Source organism: Condylostylus longicornis, unplaced genomic scaffold (genome assembly GCF_029603195.1).
Source record: "Condylostylus longicornis isolate FDR11 unplaced genomic scaffold, ASM2960319v2 ptg000022l, whole genome shotgun sequence".
Lineage (NCBI taxonomy): Eukaryota > Metazoa > Arthropoda > Insecta > Diptera > Dolichopodidae > Condylostylus > Condylostylus longicornis.
Window position 1 is genome coordinate 3,264,631 of NW_026577991.1, and position 20,493 is coordinate 3,285,123.

General features: G+C 21.7%; 3 protein-coding genes across 3 annotated transcripts in view; 1 reads left to right on the plus strand and 2 right to left on the minus strand.

Moving 5' to 3' along the window:
• Positions 1–2,764: 2,764 nt before the first annotated feature.
• On the minus strand, positions 2,765–4,766 carry LOC129606942 (gustatory receptor for bitter taste 66a). The gene is made up of 5 exons (XM_055517589.1): positions 4,643–4,766; positions 3,767–4,453; positions 3,440–3,696; positions 3,189–3,374; positions 2,765–3,113 (listed from the first exon to the last, which is right to left on the minus strand). Exons 1-5 carry the CDS (start codon positions 4,764–4,766, stop codon positions 2,793–2,795), a joined length of 1,575 nt encoding a protein of 524 aa, XP_055373564.1. The 3' UTR covers positions 2,765–2,792.
• Positions 4,767–6,540: 1,774 nt separating this feature from the next.
• On the minus strand, positions 6,541–8,078 carry LOC129606902 (selenocysteine insertion sequence-binding protein 2). Its single transcript, XM_055517529.1, has 3 exons — positions 7,297–8,078; positions 7,001–7,221; positions 6,541–6,923 (listed from the first exon to the last, which is right to left on the minus strand). The coding sequence occupies exons 1-3, from the start codon at positions 8,010–8,012 to the stop codon at positions 6,661–6,663; spliced, it is 1,200 nt and encodes a 399-aa protein (XP_055373504.1). The 5' UTR covers positions 8,013–8,078; the 3' UTR covers positions 6,541–6,660.
• A 6,369-nt stretch (positions 8,079–14,447) lies between these two features.
• Positions 14,448–20,493, plus strand: part of LOC129606860 (nuclear transcription factor Y subunit gamma) — a 105,786-nt gene continuing 99,740 nt past the window's right edge. The window contains exon 1 of the mRNA XM_055517465.1: positions 14,448–14,467. The gene's annotated coding sequence lies outside the window, so the exon portion shown is untranslated. The remainder of the gene's footprint in view (positions 14,468–20,493) is intronic.

The following is a 20,493-nucleotide window of genomic DNA, read 5'->3' on the forward strand; positions in this document are numbered from 1 at the left end:
TACTCCAAAATTATAATAAACAAAAAAATAATATAATCCCCTCTCCTAAATAATAAAATTAATCAATGCGATAGTTTTTGCCTGCATATTATAAGAATAACAGAAATACAAAAAAAAATAATATAAAAAAATAATTATAAAAAAGTTCCCTAATTATTTTTAAAAATATTTATATATATATATGAATTCATAAAATATTTAAGAACAAACTAAAATAACAAAAATGAACAGCATTTATTCAATAACAATAAATTCTTCTATCTACTAATATTAAAAACATGATTTTTAAAATTGAAATTTTTTTAAATAAAAACTGAAGGAGATTTTAAACTTAAAATAAAAAAAAAACAACAAAATAAATTAAAAAATTCAAATAATCAGTAGTGAATATACAAAATAATATTTTATTTAATAATACTAATAAATAATAACTTTACAAAAAAAAAAAAAGAAATTTTATTATTAGAAACAAGAGAAAAACAAAACAATGAAATAAATATTATTATACAATTTAAAAACACACACAACATTCTAATGTTAATTTTTAACAAAACAAAAAATATACATTTTAATAAATAAAAATAAAAAATTTCATGTTATTATTAAAAAAAAAACTCATATAATATTTGCGCTAATATTTTCAAAAAATCACACTCACACACACCATATTATACAACTTTATAATTAATAATATTATAAAAAAAAAATAAAAAACAAAACTAATAAAAGATTTGTAGGCATTTATTAAAAAAAACAAATAAAACCTATTAAAAATATTTTCCAAAACAAATAAATTTAATAATAAAACTAAAATAAATAAACATTGCCTGTCAACAAAATAAATAAAAAAAAAATTCACACAGTTTTTAAAAACCAAAAAAAAAAAAAAAATTTATTATTAAAATAAAATTTAAAATATTAAATTGCGAAGAGAAAACAAAACACTTACAGCAAATACCAAAAAATAATTTAAAATATAAAAATATTAAATTTTTTATAATAAAATAAAAAAAAAAAAATTTAAATAAAAAAAAAAATCCATTACTTATTGAAAAAAATTAAATTTTTAGCAAATTTTTTTAATAAAAAAAAAATAAATAAAATTATATAAAAAAAAAATAATATTTAAAATATGAATGACTTTTTTTTTTAAAAGAAAAAACAACAAAAGAATAAAACAAAACTCAAAAAACCATAATAATGATAAATTACACTCACACAACACACATAAAAAAACACACACAAAACACATTAAAAAAACAGCTAAATTAAATGAACTGATTGATTTTTAATAAATTGAGAGAGATTTTGTGAGCGCGCGAGATTGTTTTATGATAATTTATTGCAAAAGAATTAACGATTTCAAGTTAATTGCAAAAAAAAAAAATAATAAGAAATTTTAAACATAATAAAAAAAAAATAAAATGTTAGAATAAAATAATTAAAAAAATTATAAAAAAAAATAATTAAATTGCTATTTGTATTTGTATCAATTTTACTATATTATAAATGAAAAAAGAAAAACAAAAATAATGAGAATTGTTTGTATTTAATTTAAAAAAAAAAAGAAAAATTAAATAAAATAATTCTAAAGAAAAGAAGAAAAAAAAAAATAAAATAAATAAATAAAAATTATTATTATTATAATATTAAAAAAAAAAATAGAAAAAAAAAATTAAAAAAAAAAAAAAATAAAAAAAAAATTGATAATTTAATGTACTAATGCTATATTATATATAAATATTAATTATGCAATTATATATTATTAAAAATAAAGTGCTTAGATAAAAATTTAAAAATTATTAATGTTTCCTTTTCTTTTTTTTTTTCCTATACAGGTGTTAAAATATATCGACAGACAAAAATAGACGGACTAAAATCGACTGATCTAGTCGCACTTTCAAAACTAGTCAAATTGACTAAACATTATATTTGCTTTATCATGTTTTTGTGTCTACATTCAGGAAAAATCGAGTGGTCTCGTTCGTCTCAGTCTTTCTGTCCTATACCTCTCATCACCTCTCATCTACCTCTCATCTTATAAGTCTAGAGGTCCTTAATATTCATATGCTATTCCAAATGTACTCAGCATTTCATGCAACATTTCCTAATTCATTCTTCAATTACTTCGAGGACACACAAATCCCTATGAATGTCACTATTACGTATATATCATTTACGGGGGCCACTGACCACCATATTAAAAAGCACCTCATCCTGGAATGTTTGTTTTTGCTTGATATATGTTTGGTTGGGATATCCTCATAGCTGCAAACAATATATCCACATTGGCTTTATTATTTTATATTTATTATTATAGTATGTATGCAATTTACACCCACGACCTAGGAATCAATAGTTTTCTCTTTATTTGTGTTCTAATTCTAAATATTTTTAATTCTTATAGGACCTTAATAAAATGTTATATATTCTAATACATGTGATTTAATGAGAAGCTCATTTTTCAGCCCGAATAAAATTAGCAGAACACAAATACAAATTAATAACATTAAAGTTATTTTGAAGTAAAAACTAACAATCAAAATTTAAAATATAATTGCAATTAAGACATATTTTGAAATTTGACCTTATTAGAATTTAAAATACGCTTGATATAATTCACTTTTAAATTTTATTTACCAACACATCACAATTAAACTAACACAAATATTATTTTAAAAAATTATGAAAATTATTTTGCATTTGTAATACAATAAATTTAAATATTTTAAATTACAACAATAAACAAATATTTCAGCACTTATTTAATTTATTTATTTTTTTTTTCAAATTTAAGTACGAGGTTTAAGAGTTGTTGTACTTGTTGTTATATTTCCCAACATAACACTTATACCAGATGGACTTGGTGATGTTGTTAAAGCTGTTGTTGTAATATTTGTTAGAAATTCTGTTGTTGTTGTTGATATTGCAACATCATTTGATGTTTTTTGTGTTTGACTTTGTTTACCAGCCAAATTAAATTGTATTAATATTATTAAATAACTTGTTATTGCACCAGTAACAGCATATAATGTTGTCATATCCAAATTAAAGAAACCACATGCAGTAAAATCAATTGCATGATTCATTAATTTTAATGAAATATGATTAACCTTTAAATATTTGAAAAAAAAACAAAAATTAAAAAGATTTCTATACGAAAAGGTGAATATAATTTTTAATTTTACAATTTCATAAATATTATTATCATCAACTGCTAAAGCACATTTATGTACGCATACACCAGTACGTCGTGCTTCAATTCTTGTTTGCCAACTTAAAAATATTACATAAACACATTTCATTGCAACATATATTACAAATATACAAGAAAGCCATAAATTTTCCGATGATATAAATAATTGTGGAACCGACTAAAATTAATAATAATATAAAGTATTAGAATTAGTGAATATTTTATTTAAATTGTACAATTCACCTGTTTTGTTATGGAACAATATAAGAAATAAAATTGTGCTGTAATACTCATAAAACCATATGCCATTAATAATAGCATTTGAATACTCCACATTCCATTAATATTTTTACCCATTTCACACATTTCATCATGTAATCGACATAAATTATTTAATTTATCTTCTAAATTTTCTAAATCATTTAATATATTCTCTTTTGATTGTAATATTGTTAATTTATTTGCTTTACGAATTTTCGGTTCATCTGATGGAATTCGTTCTAAAAATGTAATTACAAAGAGAATCTCAAAATTTAGATATTATAATACATGTATTATGAATTTTTTTACCATTCCATGGAATTACAGGTATTATTGGTTTATCATTTCTTCCATAAATATAATTTTTATCTGTTCCTATAGTACCAGCATGTATTGTTGTTGCTCCTGCTCGTGCTCCCGATCCAATTCCTGCACCAATTCCTACTCCTGTTGCTGGTATTGTTGTCGGATATATTTTATTATTATTATTACCAAATGCAATATTTCTTGTTAAAATCTCTTTATGTAAATAACCAAAATTTTTCATTTCATTATTAAAACCTTCAATATTCTCTTTAATTTTTCTTAATTTATTATATTCTTCAACTGTTTGATCAATATAATTATTTAATGATGAAAATCTTTCTCTTAATGCCAATAATAATGATGAAAACCATATTTTATCTAATGCACTCAAAAATGTTGGAAAAAATGATATAAAATATGATATTGTTAATGCATCAAATATGTAATATGTTAAAAATGTTATTGTTACTTCACTAATAAATGTGAAACCAATCAATATTAATATTCTTAAACGCATTTTATTATTATTAACTGTAATACCCTGCTTAAATAAATTAATATCCATTAAATTAAATTCATCAAATAAATCAATAATTTTTTGTCGATTATAAACCCATGCAAATAAATCAATAGCCATCATTATTGGACTTATATAATTTAATACTAAACCAATGACAATTGTTAAAGAATCTAAAAAAGAATAAAAAAAATAATTAATTTTTTCAAATTGCAAAATTATTAAATTAATTAAATAGAAAAACTTACTTGAAGAAGTTTTATCATCTGTACCCTTAGTATTCATCATCATAATTAAATAATGTGATCCAGCAAATAATAAAACAACAACAATTATAGTAATAAAAATTCCAATATTTGAACTAATTAATCTTTTAGAACGATGATATTCCGAAAATGAATGTGGTATAATGCCAAAAATTTTACAAACATAAAATAATGATGCAAAATTAATTAAAATAAGCTGTGGATATTCTTTGAAAGTCATTTTTCCAGAAAAAAAAAAAATATATTCGAAACTCCAGGAAACTGTTATAGGACAAATTGTATGACCTGAAATTGCAATTGTCTATTGCAATCCAATCTTACAAGCAGTAAATTAAATACTAATATTTTTAAGAATATTAACTTTAAATTTAGCCAACAGAATGTTTAAACCATTAAGGGTTAAAACTTATATTAAACTAATCATGTTAACAAATTATAAAAGTTAATGTGTTTATTACTATGATTATTTTAATCTGAATAATAGAATATACACAAACAATAAAACATATATGTAAGTTCATTATATAATTTCAATAATAAACGAAAGCAATTTATTGAATTAATTTTTTTAATAATTTATAAATGTAACACATTATAATAAAAATTAAAATTATATTTTTTGTTAGTACACTGATGAATTTACTCAACTCTCCAATCTTTTGTAATAGTATACAAAATGAATTAATATGAAATCTATGATTTCATTGAAAAAATAATATTCTCATATAAATTTTACATCAAATACCCAAATTAACAATTCCATAACAATTATATTAATAAATCTGGATTTTGTCAGAAAAAATCAGACACATGAAAAATATGTTATGAGCATAATGTCGAGCTTAAAGTTTTTCATTACCCAAAAAGTCTGTTATGAGCTCATCACTTGCTTATAATTTCAAGAAAAGAGCTTGAAAGTAACAACCTTCTTAGACATCCTGAAACAGAATGGACTTTAGAGAATTTATACAGTTGTTGAAAAGCTAAACCAGACAAATACTAAATTCAAAATAATCTCTACAATCTAACTAAACGCACATAAAATTCACACTAGATTATCATGCCAGAATTATAATTTTAACAAAATAAAATAAAAGGACTAAAACAGGAGGAGAAAAAACCATACCACTAATAGTAGATTAGATTCTATCAATACCATGAAAAGAAAAAGTAATTTTTTAACGCTCTATAAACATTTTGTAAAATAAGGATATTCTTGTTTATGATTATATTTTAATTAATTAATGAAAATAAACACCTGTTGATATTACTTTAATAAAATAAAGGCTCAAAATATACATATACCTACGAGTACATAATTGTACGCACATGTGCAATTTAAAGGTAACATTGCTTCATTTCATATTTGTATAATACTACAAATTCTAAGTTAATTTAATTTTTATTTAAAAGTTTTTTCTAATTGTTGGTAGAAAATTGTTGATTCTTGTTATTGAATTCGTTAGTAGAAAAGTTTTGTACCTTTACCCAAGAAAAATCTTAGTTTTCTTGCTATAAAAAAAGATCCAAAACTTCGAAATATCAGAATATTTTTAAAAGAAATTTCATTGTATATTAAAAAAAACAGAATTCGATTAAAACAAAATGAAACTCGCACAGGAACCAAAACATGTGGCCAAAATTAATTATTCATTAACGCATATTTAGTATATTTCACATACAGACGATTAGTTAATTTCGGATTTTTTGTGAGAGATTCATGCGAAATAATGAAAATTATGAAGCAAAATATACCCATTTTAATTTATGTAGGTATTTAATTACTACACCAATTTTTTTATAATTCAACCTTAGTTTTTTAATATTAACATGTAAGTAACTTCTATTCTTACTTCTCTTTTGTACTGTTTATAACATTTTAAAATTATTTCAGTTTAGATTCAGCTCTAAAAACAAAATTCAACTTACCGATTTTGGAATAAACTTTCTGCAATAAATTTCATTTTTCAAATGGAATTTCATTCTTAAAACAATTTGCTTTTTTAACAAAAATTCTTTAATTACAAAAATTTAATTCATATATTCCATTTCATCAGTACACTTCCTAATATTTTGATAAAACTTTGAATTTTTTTTTGTTAAGAAAAATAAATTCAATTATCTTCTACTATTTCATTATAAACAAATTTTTCATCGTTTAACAATTCCAAATAATTTTGTCGTTCTATTATTAAACATTTTAATAATTCATTATAAATATCTTGTGCACCATCGTAACTAATTATTCCAAGGCAATAAACAGGTACTTTAATATATAAACAATAAGCAATTTGACGAGCACGTAATGAAAATAAGTATGGTACTTCATTTTCATTACATTTATCTTTTATCCAGTCTATAGTTTCTTGAATACCATCTAAAATTGTATTTAAAAACAAGAAATTTACCCAATTTTATTAAATTATGTATGTAATTTAATTTGAAATTTCTTACCAGTATTATCACATTGTTCACAATCAGGAGCAATAATAACTAATTTTACTTTTCCGATACTTAAACCACGTTTTGTTTCTTTAAATCCCATTACGTATCTTCGATGTGCTTTTGCTTTTATTTCATTTTTTTGATATGCCCTCTTTTGAAATACATAAATTTTTCTAATTAAATCTTCGGTTAATTTACGTAGTACCGATGAAGTTAAATTGTCACAGTAACTTAAAGTATATAAAAAAAAGGGAAAAAAATTATTAATTTAATCATAAAATTTAATAATTTTTAATAAAATGAACCTTCTAAATTTTCTTGAATGAATTGTTTTTCTTAAATTCTTCCGATCATCTACTTTAAGTTCATCTAATTTAATAATGACATTTTCTAAATTTGAACTCATATGACCATTTTCTTCATTATTTATAATTGATTCTTGATCTGGCAAGCTTTCTTTGCATTCCATTATTGAAATTTTTCCACCTTCTACAATTTCTTCATTTTTAGATTGTTTTCTTAGTAATCTAGCTCTTATAATTGCCTTTTTCAAACGACTTCTAGCAGTTTTAATTTTTTTTTCTCGCTTCTTCCCACTTTTTATTTGAAATTTTGGTAATCGATTATTGGTATTATTATTAAAAGTTTTATGTCTCCTCTTAACATTTTTTGTTACAATATAATCTAAAATGTTAAACGTATGTAATTTTTTATATTTTGGTTTTTGCTGGACGTTTTGATTTGCTTGAATTTTTTCGAAATCCTCATGAATTAATGTTTTAATTTTTTCAGATTTTTTTAATTTTTCTTCTAAAAGTTTGCTTTCACGTTCTATTGCTTTTGCATCTTTTTTCGCTTTGTTACGCTCTTTCCGTTTTCTTATCACTTCTTCTCTACTTGGAACCATAAAATCTTGATTATTTTGGTCTGTTGTTTGGGAAAATTCTTCCTTTAATATCTTTGAATTTTTAATTCCTTCTTTATGTGCCATAGAGCACAAATTATTTATTGAATCTGACATCACTTTAAAATAAAATTTCTAAGAGAGAATTTTGTTTAATAATTTTTAATTTTAGTATTGTTTACAACTTTTTATCACAAACAAACAAATAATTTCAATTAATGTGACAGTAACGTCAAAATAATTCCCAACAAACAAATCACAAATGAAAACTCAAAAAATGTACCAATTTCGAACAAAAAAATACTTTTCAAAATTTATTTACGAATTTTTTTTCAATAACAGATGGTGCTGATTGCAAATTGTTGACTTTTCATTTTAATAAAAAATTTTTTGTATTTTGAAAACAAATAACAAAATTTGAAATATTAAAATTTTTTTTGAATGACATTTGTTTTTTGAACACTAAATTTTATAACAGGTCTTTATTTTATTAATTAAAAGTAATCTCTCCATTGTGGACAATCTCATTTATATATGTGTAATCTATATAAATTTTGACATTTCCTCGTGAAAGAAAACAAAAAATATTAGTCTTACTTCACAAAACGACACTGACGTAAAGATTTTTTCCTTTCTTTTCTACCAAACGAATGTTAATGTAAAAAATCATGTAAAAAATCACCCAAAAAAAAATAATATCAGTGAAAAAGTACATTTTCCAAAATGCACTACTGAAAATGTGAAGTTTATTATTATTTTTTTTTTTCTTTGAAATGACAGTCACAAATAGTATACAAAATAACAAAATATACACATTTCATAAGTCGCAAATCGCAAATATAATTTTTCCCCTTCGTTTTTATCATAACATAATTCCATTTCATCCATTATCAATGCTAATATTTGGTCAGCATAATTTCAAATACTAGAATAATAACAACAATAACAACAACGACCCAACAAAAACTTTATCGTAAAATATGCAAAATATCGTATTTTTATCTAACTAATGAATGTGTGTGTGTGTTTGTGTGTGCATGTTATTTTAACCGTTTATATATTTTTTAAGTTTCGTTATAAAAAAAATGTTATACACATATTACACTATTTATATTATTATTTCTCAAATACACAATCAAACTTACGTACAATATTAAAAAGCGCACATTATATTTGACTAGCGCTCTCTGGCTGGATAAAAATTAAAACAAAAACAAAAGTATTTTTTTATTTTTTTTTCCATATTTTTGCTTCTTACCGTTTTACGAGCTTCTCCTTTTTCATCGCAGCAACAAAAATTTTTCTTTCTTTTTAGTTTGTATTTTAAACTCGAACCGTTTAGACATTTTTTAAAGAAAAGTACGCGCGGAATGTAAAATTAAAAAAAAATAAAAATTTTTTTTTTTAAAATCATGTCTTGAGTGAAAAAAAAAATTAATTCTTATTATTATTTTTCTTGTTATAACAGTTTTTTAATTTCGAAAAAAAAAATTATTAAAAATTTTTTTTTGAATCTTCACTGCAAGTACAATTTAAAAAAAAAAGAAAAGAAAAACAGCAAATAAAAAAAAAATTTTTTTCTTTAATTTTTTTTTTTTTTTTTCATGTGTTTAAAATTGTAATTAATTATAAAAAAAAGTGGTTTACTGTTATTTACACAAATAAATATAAATTTTTTTTTTGTCAAAAAAAAAATTAAAAAAATTTAAAAAAAAAATTATATTTAAAGTAAAAAGCAAAAATAATTCATTTAAAAAAAATTATAAATTGTGAAATATTTTAAAATTCAATTAAAAAAATAATTTATAAATAAAAAAAATATTGGCTTAAATTTTCAATAATATATAGAACAAGTATGTGTATTTAAAATATACATACATACAATCACCCTAATAAACGGTACATCCATATACAAAGAGAAAATAGAAAAAACAAAAATTAATTTTTTCCCCCAAAAATTTTATACCAAAATATATGTATATACATTCATCATAGGTACAAATACATAATTATATAAGTAGATATTATATATGTATGGTTGTGCTCTATATATACATATTAAAAATAATATTAATAAATAATATTTAAAGGATCCCCGTTTTCGTATAATGCATATATATTACGATATATGTGTACATATAACATATATACATACATATTTTTATAATATGTAACTACATTACTATGTATAATAATTAAAATTTTCGCACAGTAAATTTTTTAATATTTTAAGAGAGAAAAATATTAATAAAAATATTATTAAAGAAAAAACTCTGTAAGTGCAATATAGATTTTTCAATGACACCGAATTGGGGCAAAAGGACATCACCCCATCGGGCCACTGTAACCATTCGAGATTTAATGAAGCCTCCCCATACTCTCACTTACAAAGTCCATGTTCCATTGCATGAAGATATTCATAAAATAATTGGACAACAGTTCCAATATGAGAACTTTTTTTGTTAATAAAAGTTTATTATAGTGATTTTGAAACTTGGTACAACGGAAACTTTGTAAACTTTTAAAATTATAAATTATTATACATAATGTAATTGATTAAAAGCAAAATTTAAAAATTTATTGGTGGGCAATAGGGTCCTAAATTTTGTGTTAATTGTGATTATTTATAATAATATTTTAAATCTTTTTTTCCTAAATGATTTAAAAATTTAGAATATAAATGGTTTTTTCCCACAACTCCTCAATATACTTAAAATTTATAAAAGTATATAACAGATATATGTTTGCATTTATATGCCTTTGTAGTATTATAAGGGAGAGATTTTAGAGGACACTTTTGTATACATACTTACATGAAATATAAAAAATATATGTTACAAATTATATAAATTATTATATATATAAAAATTTATATATCGGTTCAGAAACTATATTAAATATATTCCATATATAAAAATGTATATTAATTTAAGTATAAAAGTACGTGTATAAAAAGAAAAATAAATAAAAAAAAAATCATTTTTACATATTTTTGTTTAACTCGCACAAATATTTTAATACTTTTTCTTCTTAAATCTCGTATTTGTGTTATACATAAGTATAATGCTATTAGAAATGCTCCATTCGGAAAATTTTCTTCCGCTCTAAAATGAGTTTTCCTTTTCTCTCCAATAAAAAAATCCTTCGTTTTTTTCATTTAAATATTGAATTTTACTTTGCTTTTTAAATTTTTGGCTTAGTTTTTTGATAAAACAATAACATATGTAACTTAAGCAATACTGTTATATATGTAACAATAATATTATTTATTAATTTTACAATTATTTTAAAAATATGTTTGAACTTACTATACTTAATATTATACACATATACGGGAATATACATATAAATAATATATTATATAACATATAGACAAATAACTTTGATTAGTGTATCATAAATTAATAATATATTTTCAGTTAATTAAATATGTTCCTAATTATGTTATACTTAGTTATGTACTGAAATATAGTGCAACCCCCCTGTAGTAATAATTTCTGTAATATGAAATCCTCCTTAATACAAATTATTAGTTTTGTTGCATTTAACTTCAATATAGATTTGTTCTTTTGTTCAACACGAATTCTCTTTTACAGTTTTCTTATTTAAATTATACTCTAATTTGTTATAATTGATTATTTTCACTAAATTGATTTTATTAGTTATATTAGGAGATATTGAAGTTATCCCTATAATTTTTTTTTAATTTTATACATTTATAATTTGTATTATACTGCATGAGGTATACTGAAAATTTGGGTGCCTTCATTCAAGGCAATATAACTATTTCTTATAAAATTCTTAATTTATTTTTATTGGAATAACTGTAATACTTATCATTATTAATCTGAAATTAATATTTAATTAATTTAATATTATACTTAAAAGTTATATCTATATTCATATTCCCTTCTTATTTTAGAAATTTATTACATTCATAAATAACGAGGATAATCAAAAAAAATTAATTCTGGATAAAATCATATTTGCTTATATAATATATATAGTTAGAATACGTGATTAGAATTTACGATATATGTGCTATAATGTATGATGTTATTATTTGCATAATAGAAGGTACCTACTTTTTTTTATTAAAAAAAAGCAACTTAAATACGTGCGGTAATCTAAGTAGTCCGAACCAGTAAGCGGTTCGGAGTACTTAGATGGCATTTCGCCGTGTAGATAGCTTTGATGGTAGGGCTTTGTATTATCTAATGTAGATGGTAGATGGCTTTGTATTATTAAATGTTAAATTTTCTATATTTAAATTTTATGTTACTTTTTCTTTAACTCCGATATAATAGAATTTTGATAGAAAATAGTCGTGCATTTACCATATACATACTTATATACGCTTAACAACTCCGGAATATTTAGGAGCTTTATGTTCCTAAATATAATGATGAATATTTATGTTGCCATTTATATGAAAACTGAAAGACATTTTAGTTATTTTTCTTAATACCATGTGCACATGTATAAATATATACATATATTTAAACATAATGTAACAATGTTACTCATATTAACAAAAAAAAATATAGGATAACTCAAAGAACAAACAAAAAAGGCAACATTTAAAGAATTTTATTTCAATATTGCAAAAAACAAAAGAAATAAAAAAACAGTTTGTGACAACAACAACAAAATTGTGACATTAATAAAAAAGAAAACAATAATAAAAATAACTGGCACGTCTCCATTATGTACGATAAGTAACCCTACATTATAGGAGTATTATTGCTGTTGTTATTGTTACATATATAAATGTATGAATGTGTATAACAGTATAACAATAATAGCAACAACACAATATTAAACTATACCAGCTGTATCGATTTTATTAGTGTTAAATTTCCTTTGTGAAAGTAAACTATGAAAAAGGATACAAAAAAGGATATTTACTTAATATGTATATAAAATATTGTTTTTATACCTACTTTACACATATATTTATATATATTATTTATAACTATTATACTTATAATTATAAATTACGAGAGAAAAGGAAAATTCATAAAAATTATTTTACATTTTCAATATTTTAGGCATATTGAATTAAAAATAGTGAATAAAAAAAAAAAAAAAACCATTTATCGTAAATTTAAGATCGTAAGATTTTATATCTTTTCCTAAATTTTAATTATATTTTAAAGAAAAAGTAATATTACAAGATTTTTCGTCTTTATTTATTTATTATTTTTTTTTATATTGTTTCTCTCTCTTTCTCTCATTCTGTGTATATTTTTTTATAAGTATACATATTTTCAAATTTATTATTATTTTTTGTTGTATATTGTATAACATATACTTTTCGTCACATACGTGTCTCCCCTTTAAACCCCCTGTACAAAGATATTATACGCATATTCTATATAAAAAATATTAAACGCAATAAATTCTATATATTTTTTTTAATTTTGTATAATCGTATAATTTAAATATCCAAATTTGAGTTAATATTTAAATTAATAAAAATTAATATGAAATAAAATATAATTATATTACTTATAAATATTTTTTTCCATTGTTATTAATCACCAATTTTATGATACTTACTCAATTTAATTATGCATATAAGTATAACTATACACACATGTATATTGTGTAGCACAATACACTTATATTTATACATATGCATGTACTTTTGCAACAAAAAAAAATTTTTAAATTTAAATCATTTAGGGAACTACTTATTTAATTACTTAAAATACAAAAATGAAAGAAAGAAAAAAATTAATTTTTGTATAACAGTTATTTAAAACTCGATTTTTTATTAATAAAAATTAATATTTAATAACAAATAATTGAAAAAAATTAAAATTAAAGTTTTTCTTTTCATTTAAGTTAAAACAACAATAAACGAAAATAAAAAAAGCAGTAATATTTATATGCATACATATGTATAACAAAAACAAAATCGTCATGTATTAAGTAATATTATAATATGTGCGATAATAAAAATAATAAAAAAATAAAATGTATAAATATATAAAACAAAATTATAAAAATCAATAAATAACAAATGGTATATAACACTTAAAATATGAAATTTCGAATATTTCGAATTGGTATTTCGAAATTTTAAACTGTATAACACTAATATAAATTGTATTGTGCATGAAAATTAAATTAAAATTGCATGAATTAAATAATTAATAAAAATTAATAAGTAATATAATAAAAATTTAAGAAGAAAAATATTAATTAAAAAAATTTTAATTTTTTAAAATAAAAATTAAGGATTTCTCTAAGAAGAGAATGAATATATGAAAGAGAAGGAAATAAATTTAACTTCTTGTTCTAAAATAATATTTAATAATTAATAAATAATAACAATAATAAATAAATAGCAACAACTCAAATAATCAAATCAAAACTGCAAATTTACTTGTTTATAGTTAAAAATCGCAGTAACCATAAATTTACTTAAATTTATATACATATATGTGTACATACATCTATACAAATTCATATAAATATATACATATACCTATTACCTATTTGCATGCAGAAGAGAGAAAAGTAAATAACATAATAACAATTTATTAGCGGAGTAATATCAGCAGGTAAACTAGTTAACCTTGGATTTTAAAATAATAATAAAAAAAAAAAACTTAAAGAAATAAATATTATACCTGTACACATACTTATTTACTTACATATACTTATAGGTTATAGTCAAATTTTATTTTCTATCAAAGCATTTATGGTACTTATTACTTATAAGTTATAAAATACTCGCACAAAAAGTATACTTTATTTATTATTATATATATGTAAATATGTATATTTATTTACATATAAATGCCATACAAATTAAAATTATTAAACTTATACCTCTGAATATTTTTTCACTTCTTTACTTCAGAAAAATTCTTGCACATACAACTTGGGGGTAAATGCATAAGTAATATGCAATGCATATTTGTTAATTATAAATATATGCAGTAAATATATTATTATGTATACTTCTCCAAATGATTTATATTATACTTAGTTGTTTACCGTGCATATTCGAGCTATGAATATAAAATATACTATCTTTGTATGTAACTGTTTACTTTTAACTCTTATTTTTGTTTTAATTTATTTGTTTATTTATTTCTTTTCTTTTTATCAATAATCCCGTTCTTTTATACTAGTATAACTTACATATACAATCTTATACCCACATTTAGAATATACATTTAAAAAAGAATGTATACCATACATACATGGGATGTGTGCATGCATCCAATTATGAATTTTTGAGTTGACATACATGTGTACATCAGAATTTCAAATTTAAAATGATATTAGATCCCAATTTTTAATATCAGTATTATTACATAAATATTAAATTAATATGAAAATAAATGAATAAAAAAGGAAATACACTTATTTGATAGAATTGAAAATTTCGTATTACACTTTTTATTTTCTTAAGTTTTGTCAAAATTTGATGAGGTACATATGATCACTGTAATACAGTCAACTGGTGAATCTTAGTATTTGCACACGAAACAACGAAATGTGGAACAGAGGCACGCAGTTGCCCGCTGGACCCCATGAGTTTTAAGCTAACAAATATACTTGCTGTTTTATTCCGTTCCAGATAAAGTAAACATAATATGTCACTAATTATCTCGAAAATTCTTTTCTAATGAACCGGTATATCATAGAGTGTCCGGTATGTAAACCAATAAACCATTTATTGTAAATAATCTAAAGTAAGTCATTTCTTACGATCGCTGAATTTGAAGCTTATAAATTTATAAGGTATAAATTATTATTCTTAAATGCATAAAATAATTATTTAATTTATAATAGTTCTTATATCGTTTTTCGTAATACATACATATGGGTACATAGAACACATATGAATATTACAACTAAATAAATAAATGAGCATAATAAAATGAAATGCAGTATTAATACGCAAGTACATATTTAATGTGCTATACATGCGGATATTATAAAGTGAGTACCTACAATATACGAACATAGGTACTAACATGTAAAATGTAGATAGATAAAATATTAATAATTGACCAACATAGAATTGTATATTGTACATTATTTATACAAAATGTTATAATATATAACATACATATACTTATATGTTCATGTAAATATAAAAATTTGAAACTCAAGCAATTTCAATTGTATACTTGCATACATACGTACTCGTGTATTTTGTTTTTGTTTAACATAAGTAATGTGGGAAAATTTGTTTTTTTTTTTGGTTTGGTTTTTCATAATATTGCAATTATGCGGTATTATAGATATATATGTATGTATACATATACAATAATTTATGAATAAAATTTATATTTAATTCTAGGTGTGTTATACTTATAATATATTTGAGTAATTAATATTTTTGATAATTATTATTAAATGAATTTATACAAATAGCATTTTTAATTTTAAAAATTCAAAAAAAAACAAACAATTTACATGTGCATATCTAAAACATTAATTGTTCTAAAATATTATTTAAAATTTTAATTATATAGAAATTTGAAATTGATATTAAAGTAATTATGAAATTATAATTAAATTATATTTCGTTCGACTACAACAATAACATGACATGAATGAATGCAAAGAAGTATACGATAGTTATTAAGAAATTCTTGACAGGCAAAACTTTGGGAAAACATCCGATTTTATGCCAGTAAGGTAAAAGTGCTACTATACGTACCAAGAATTAAATTTTCGCAGTCCATTTTGATTATTAACTAAAATTAGGTAAGACTTGTGCTAAGTATTACGTATTTTGACAGAATATGAAACGTATATCATTATAGTAAATTGTTAAATAAAATGAAAAGTCCTGTATTACGTGCCTTTAAAATCATAAATATGCGCTATACGATAACTCACGGGTTACTCTATTTCTTATAATGTTACCACACTTGAAATTTTTTAAATAATTATTACAATTTTTATTTTAATTCCCTATATACTTACATAGAACTATAAAATTTTTTTAAAATTTACAAAATTTTTATTACTGATCGCATTTTATCAATTATTCATGGTTATTTATTGTATATAATACACACTCTAATTAAGTACATTTAAATTATATTTTTAAATTAATTAATATACTATTAAATTTCAAAAATAATAAATTCATAACATTATAAGAAAACATACTTTATTTAACCTAAATTACAAAATATTCATCATCATATTATAGAGCAATTTATAGTTACATACATATATAGAGCATTAAGTGTGTGAAAATATTTACAGGAAATTAGAAAATGAAAAACAAAACTGAAAAAAAAATAAAACATTGAAATATTGCGGCTTGAGGTTAAAATGATAAAAAAAAAATTCTATAACCCTATAAGTAACAGCAATATTTTGATTAGAATTCTCACGATGATTTATGCCATTTTTAGTACAATTTCAATTCATTTACGTATAAGTACATATATACACATCCATATACAAGTATTTTGTATTTAATGTCATCAAAATTAATCAATCATATCATTTTGACACATATTTCCCCTATTTTAATTTATTTATTATAGTAATTAGTTGATTTTATGTTATTGAAAAATTTTTCTTAATACTTAATAATTGCAAATTGAAAATTAATTATAAGATACTTATAGGCTAGGTGGCATTTCTCTGATAATAAGAACAAAATTGTTTAAGTTGAATTTGATAGTTTTTAATTTTGGAAATATGGAAACTATAAAATTCATGAGCACAGAAAACTTACCAAATGATTTTGTTAACAATTTGAAAACAGGAAAATTTTGTTGCCATGGTAGTCATTATTATGATAGTAAAAATTACTCTTTTATTATATGAATCGTTTATTCTCTTTTTAATTGATTTAAATATGATGGAAATATGATTTTGACAGCGCGCTCTTTTATTGATTTGTGAATTTATTGACTTGTATGCTCACATTCTGTTTGTTTATTCTCCGTACTTAATACCAAAAACTGTTATTATTCTCAAATTTCTAAATTTAGCATTTAAGTATATTATAAAAACTTATTACTCCTACTTACAATTTTAATTTACAATATTTTATTTTCTATTCACATTTTAATAGAAACTCTCATAAAAAATTTTTGCAATAAAAATCATTTATTTTAATTAACACCTACTTACTTACTAAAAAAAAATCAAACAGATTTTTATTTTAAAAATTTTGCAATTACTTACTTACTTATTATGTTATTAAATATTTAAAGTCAATATATATACATGTAGACATGGCTGTAATCATATACATGACAATCATATTCCGTTACTTAAGAAAAAAACCAGTTTCTGCAGTATTATATTTAACGTTTTGCTCTGATTCAATTTTAATTAAATTTTGCCAATACACGAATTGACTTATCAATTTAAAATCATTTTAAAGGGAAGTTTTCATATTTATTTTGATTATACGTATACATATATCGTTTACGAGTAGGTTGATTTGACATTTTATAAAAATTTATGAAATTATTCAATCGCTTGTCATCTACATACATATATGTATGTAAAACAACCATCACTTCTAATAATTACGCAATATTAAATCATAATCTCTGTTTAATAAATAAATGTAGCACATTAAAGTAGCACATTTCCCTAATAACAAAAATAATCTACCATGACTTCAAGATTGCGAACAAAGCCTCAAAATTATGTTCTTTCTATTTAAATGTTGCAGTGTAAAGATTTTATTGAAGACTTGATGAGCGTAAAGATTTTATTAAAGACTTGAGATGATTTTAATCTTTGACATATCTCAAATTTTACCAACTTACGGAGAAAATACTTAAAAAAAAATACTGATTATCGAATTAGCGCATATTTTATTTTAATATTGTATCTTACTATAAAAATATTTAAAATACATAATTATTTTAAATATAATACCAATATAATAATAATATTTTCAAGTCTATCTTCTCAATATAATAATAAATTTACTTGAATTATTTTTGACAGTAGCTGCCAGTAGCAAGAAAATAATATTGCAACAAACTATAAAATTTAAATACACTCTCACCACTCCTCAGTTCCTAATTACACCTACTAAGAAAAGCAGAAAAAATTTTATGTACGTAAACTTTTCAATAATTACATACCTTATATACTTGCATAAACAATATTTTTCAGTAATTTAGTATGCAAAATCTTGAAATAAAAGTACCGTAACCAGTTAAATCTTAAACAAAATATAAAAAAGTAGACTAACTTAAGTGTATATTACATACTTATTTTAAAAATGATTAAATTTCATTGTTTACTGAAATTATATATGCTTTTTTTTTTAACTTACCTTATTATTACCTCTTTAGTAAAATATTAAAAAAAAAACGGAGTGTAATTTAAAGGCAATATAAGATCATTTTAAAGTACATCTAACGCATAAATAATTATGAAAATTAAAAAAAAAATAAAATATAAAATTTTAAAAATCATTAAATAAGTAAATTTCCATTTATTTTTGGTTAAAAAGAGTTTAAAACTCAAAGAGACAAAATATTTGTTGTGTTATTTTGTGAGAAAAGGCACTTTAACGTAACATTAACTGCTTTAAAATCGCTTATTTTCCCTATTTTAATGTCATAACAGGTAATTTTTATTTCTTGTTATTCTTTCTCCCCGCGTATTTTTGTACTCCCCGCGTAATTCTCTTTACTCCTCTTATTATTTTTCATTGAACACAGCTTACACCTCGCTTTACCCAAACTATATTACTTCAATTTACTTACCACTTACGTTACCACTTACCACACAATAATTTTTGTGTGTGTTTTTTTCTTCACATTTTTTTAACTTGGTGTTGTGTGTTTTTTGCCTTCATTTTTATTTTGTCTTTAATAATTTCTTTCATTATTACTTATTCTCTTTATTTTTTTACATCGTTTACTATTATACTTGTATTTTTTCTTTTTGGAAATAAAATTTTATTCCGAATTGTAAGCTACTCTTAAAATGATCTTTAAAGTCTCGTTTAAGACTCATTTTATATTCATACATACACACACATTGTGCCATTTTTATTTTGCCATTATATTTCTTAATCAATATCATTATCAAAATATCAGTTGTGATGATCATTTTAATCAATTCATATACATAATATGATAATCATTGTCATACCATTAGAGAGTTAGGCTGAATAATAATAAATTACTTAAAATACACAATATAGAACACACCATATAAAATAAAAATAACACACAAATAATAACAGAAAAACAAAATAACTGAAAACACAGAAAAGAAATTAAAACAAAAAAAATGAAGAGAACAAAAAACCAGTAACCAGTAAAAGGCAATAATAAAATTGGAGACAGATACTTAGAGTACCGCCAGTAACCCGCCATAACTAGAGTTATGTGTGTTTTACGTGTACAAGTTAATAAGATACTTATAGCTCAGCTTACCGCCCCATATGATTGAATGCATACTTATAAAATGTGCATTTGTAAATTCAGAAAAACCAAAAATACCCACCACATATCATTTTATAAATTAAAACAAAATAAAAGCAATAATAAAGACGACAATAAGGGAAAAACAAAAGAAGAATAAAAAGAAAAAAATCAGGAGTGTACTCAAGTAACCGGTT

Excerpts from the sequence above, each read along its gene's own strand:
- LOC129606902 (XM_055517529.1), bottom strand. The coding sequence starts at position 8,012 with ATGTCAGATTCAATAAATAATTTGTGCTCTATGGCACATAAAGAAGGA. Across the intron at positions 7,222-7,296 it reads CATTCAAGAAAATTTAGAAG|TTACTGTGACAATTTAACTT; the intron begins GTTCATTTTATT and ends ATATACTTTAAG. Across the intron at positions 6,924-7,000 it reads TGAACAATGTGATAATACTG|ATGGTATTCAAGAAACTATA; the intron begins GTAAGAAATTTC and ends ATACAATTTTAG.
- LOC129606942 (XM_055517589.1), bottom strand. The coding sequence starts at position 4,766 with ATGACTTTCAAAGAATATCCACAGCTTATTTTAATTAATTTTGCATCA. Across the intron at positions 4,454-4,642 it reads TCGTTCTAAAAGATTAATTA|ATTCTTTAACAATTGTCATT; the intron begins GTTCAAATATTG and ends ATTCTTTTTTAG. Across the intron at positions 3,697-3,766 it reads ACCTGTAATTCCATGGAATG|AACGAATTCCATCAGATGAA; the intron begins GTAAAAAAATTC and ends TTACATTTTTAG.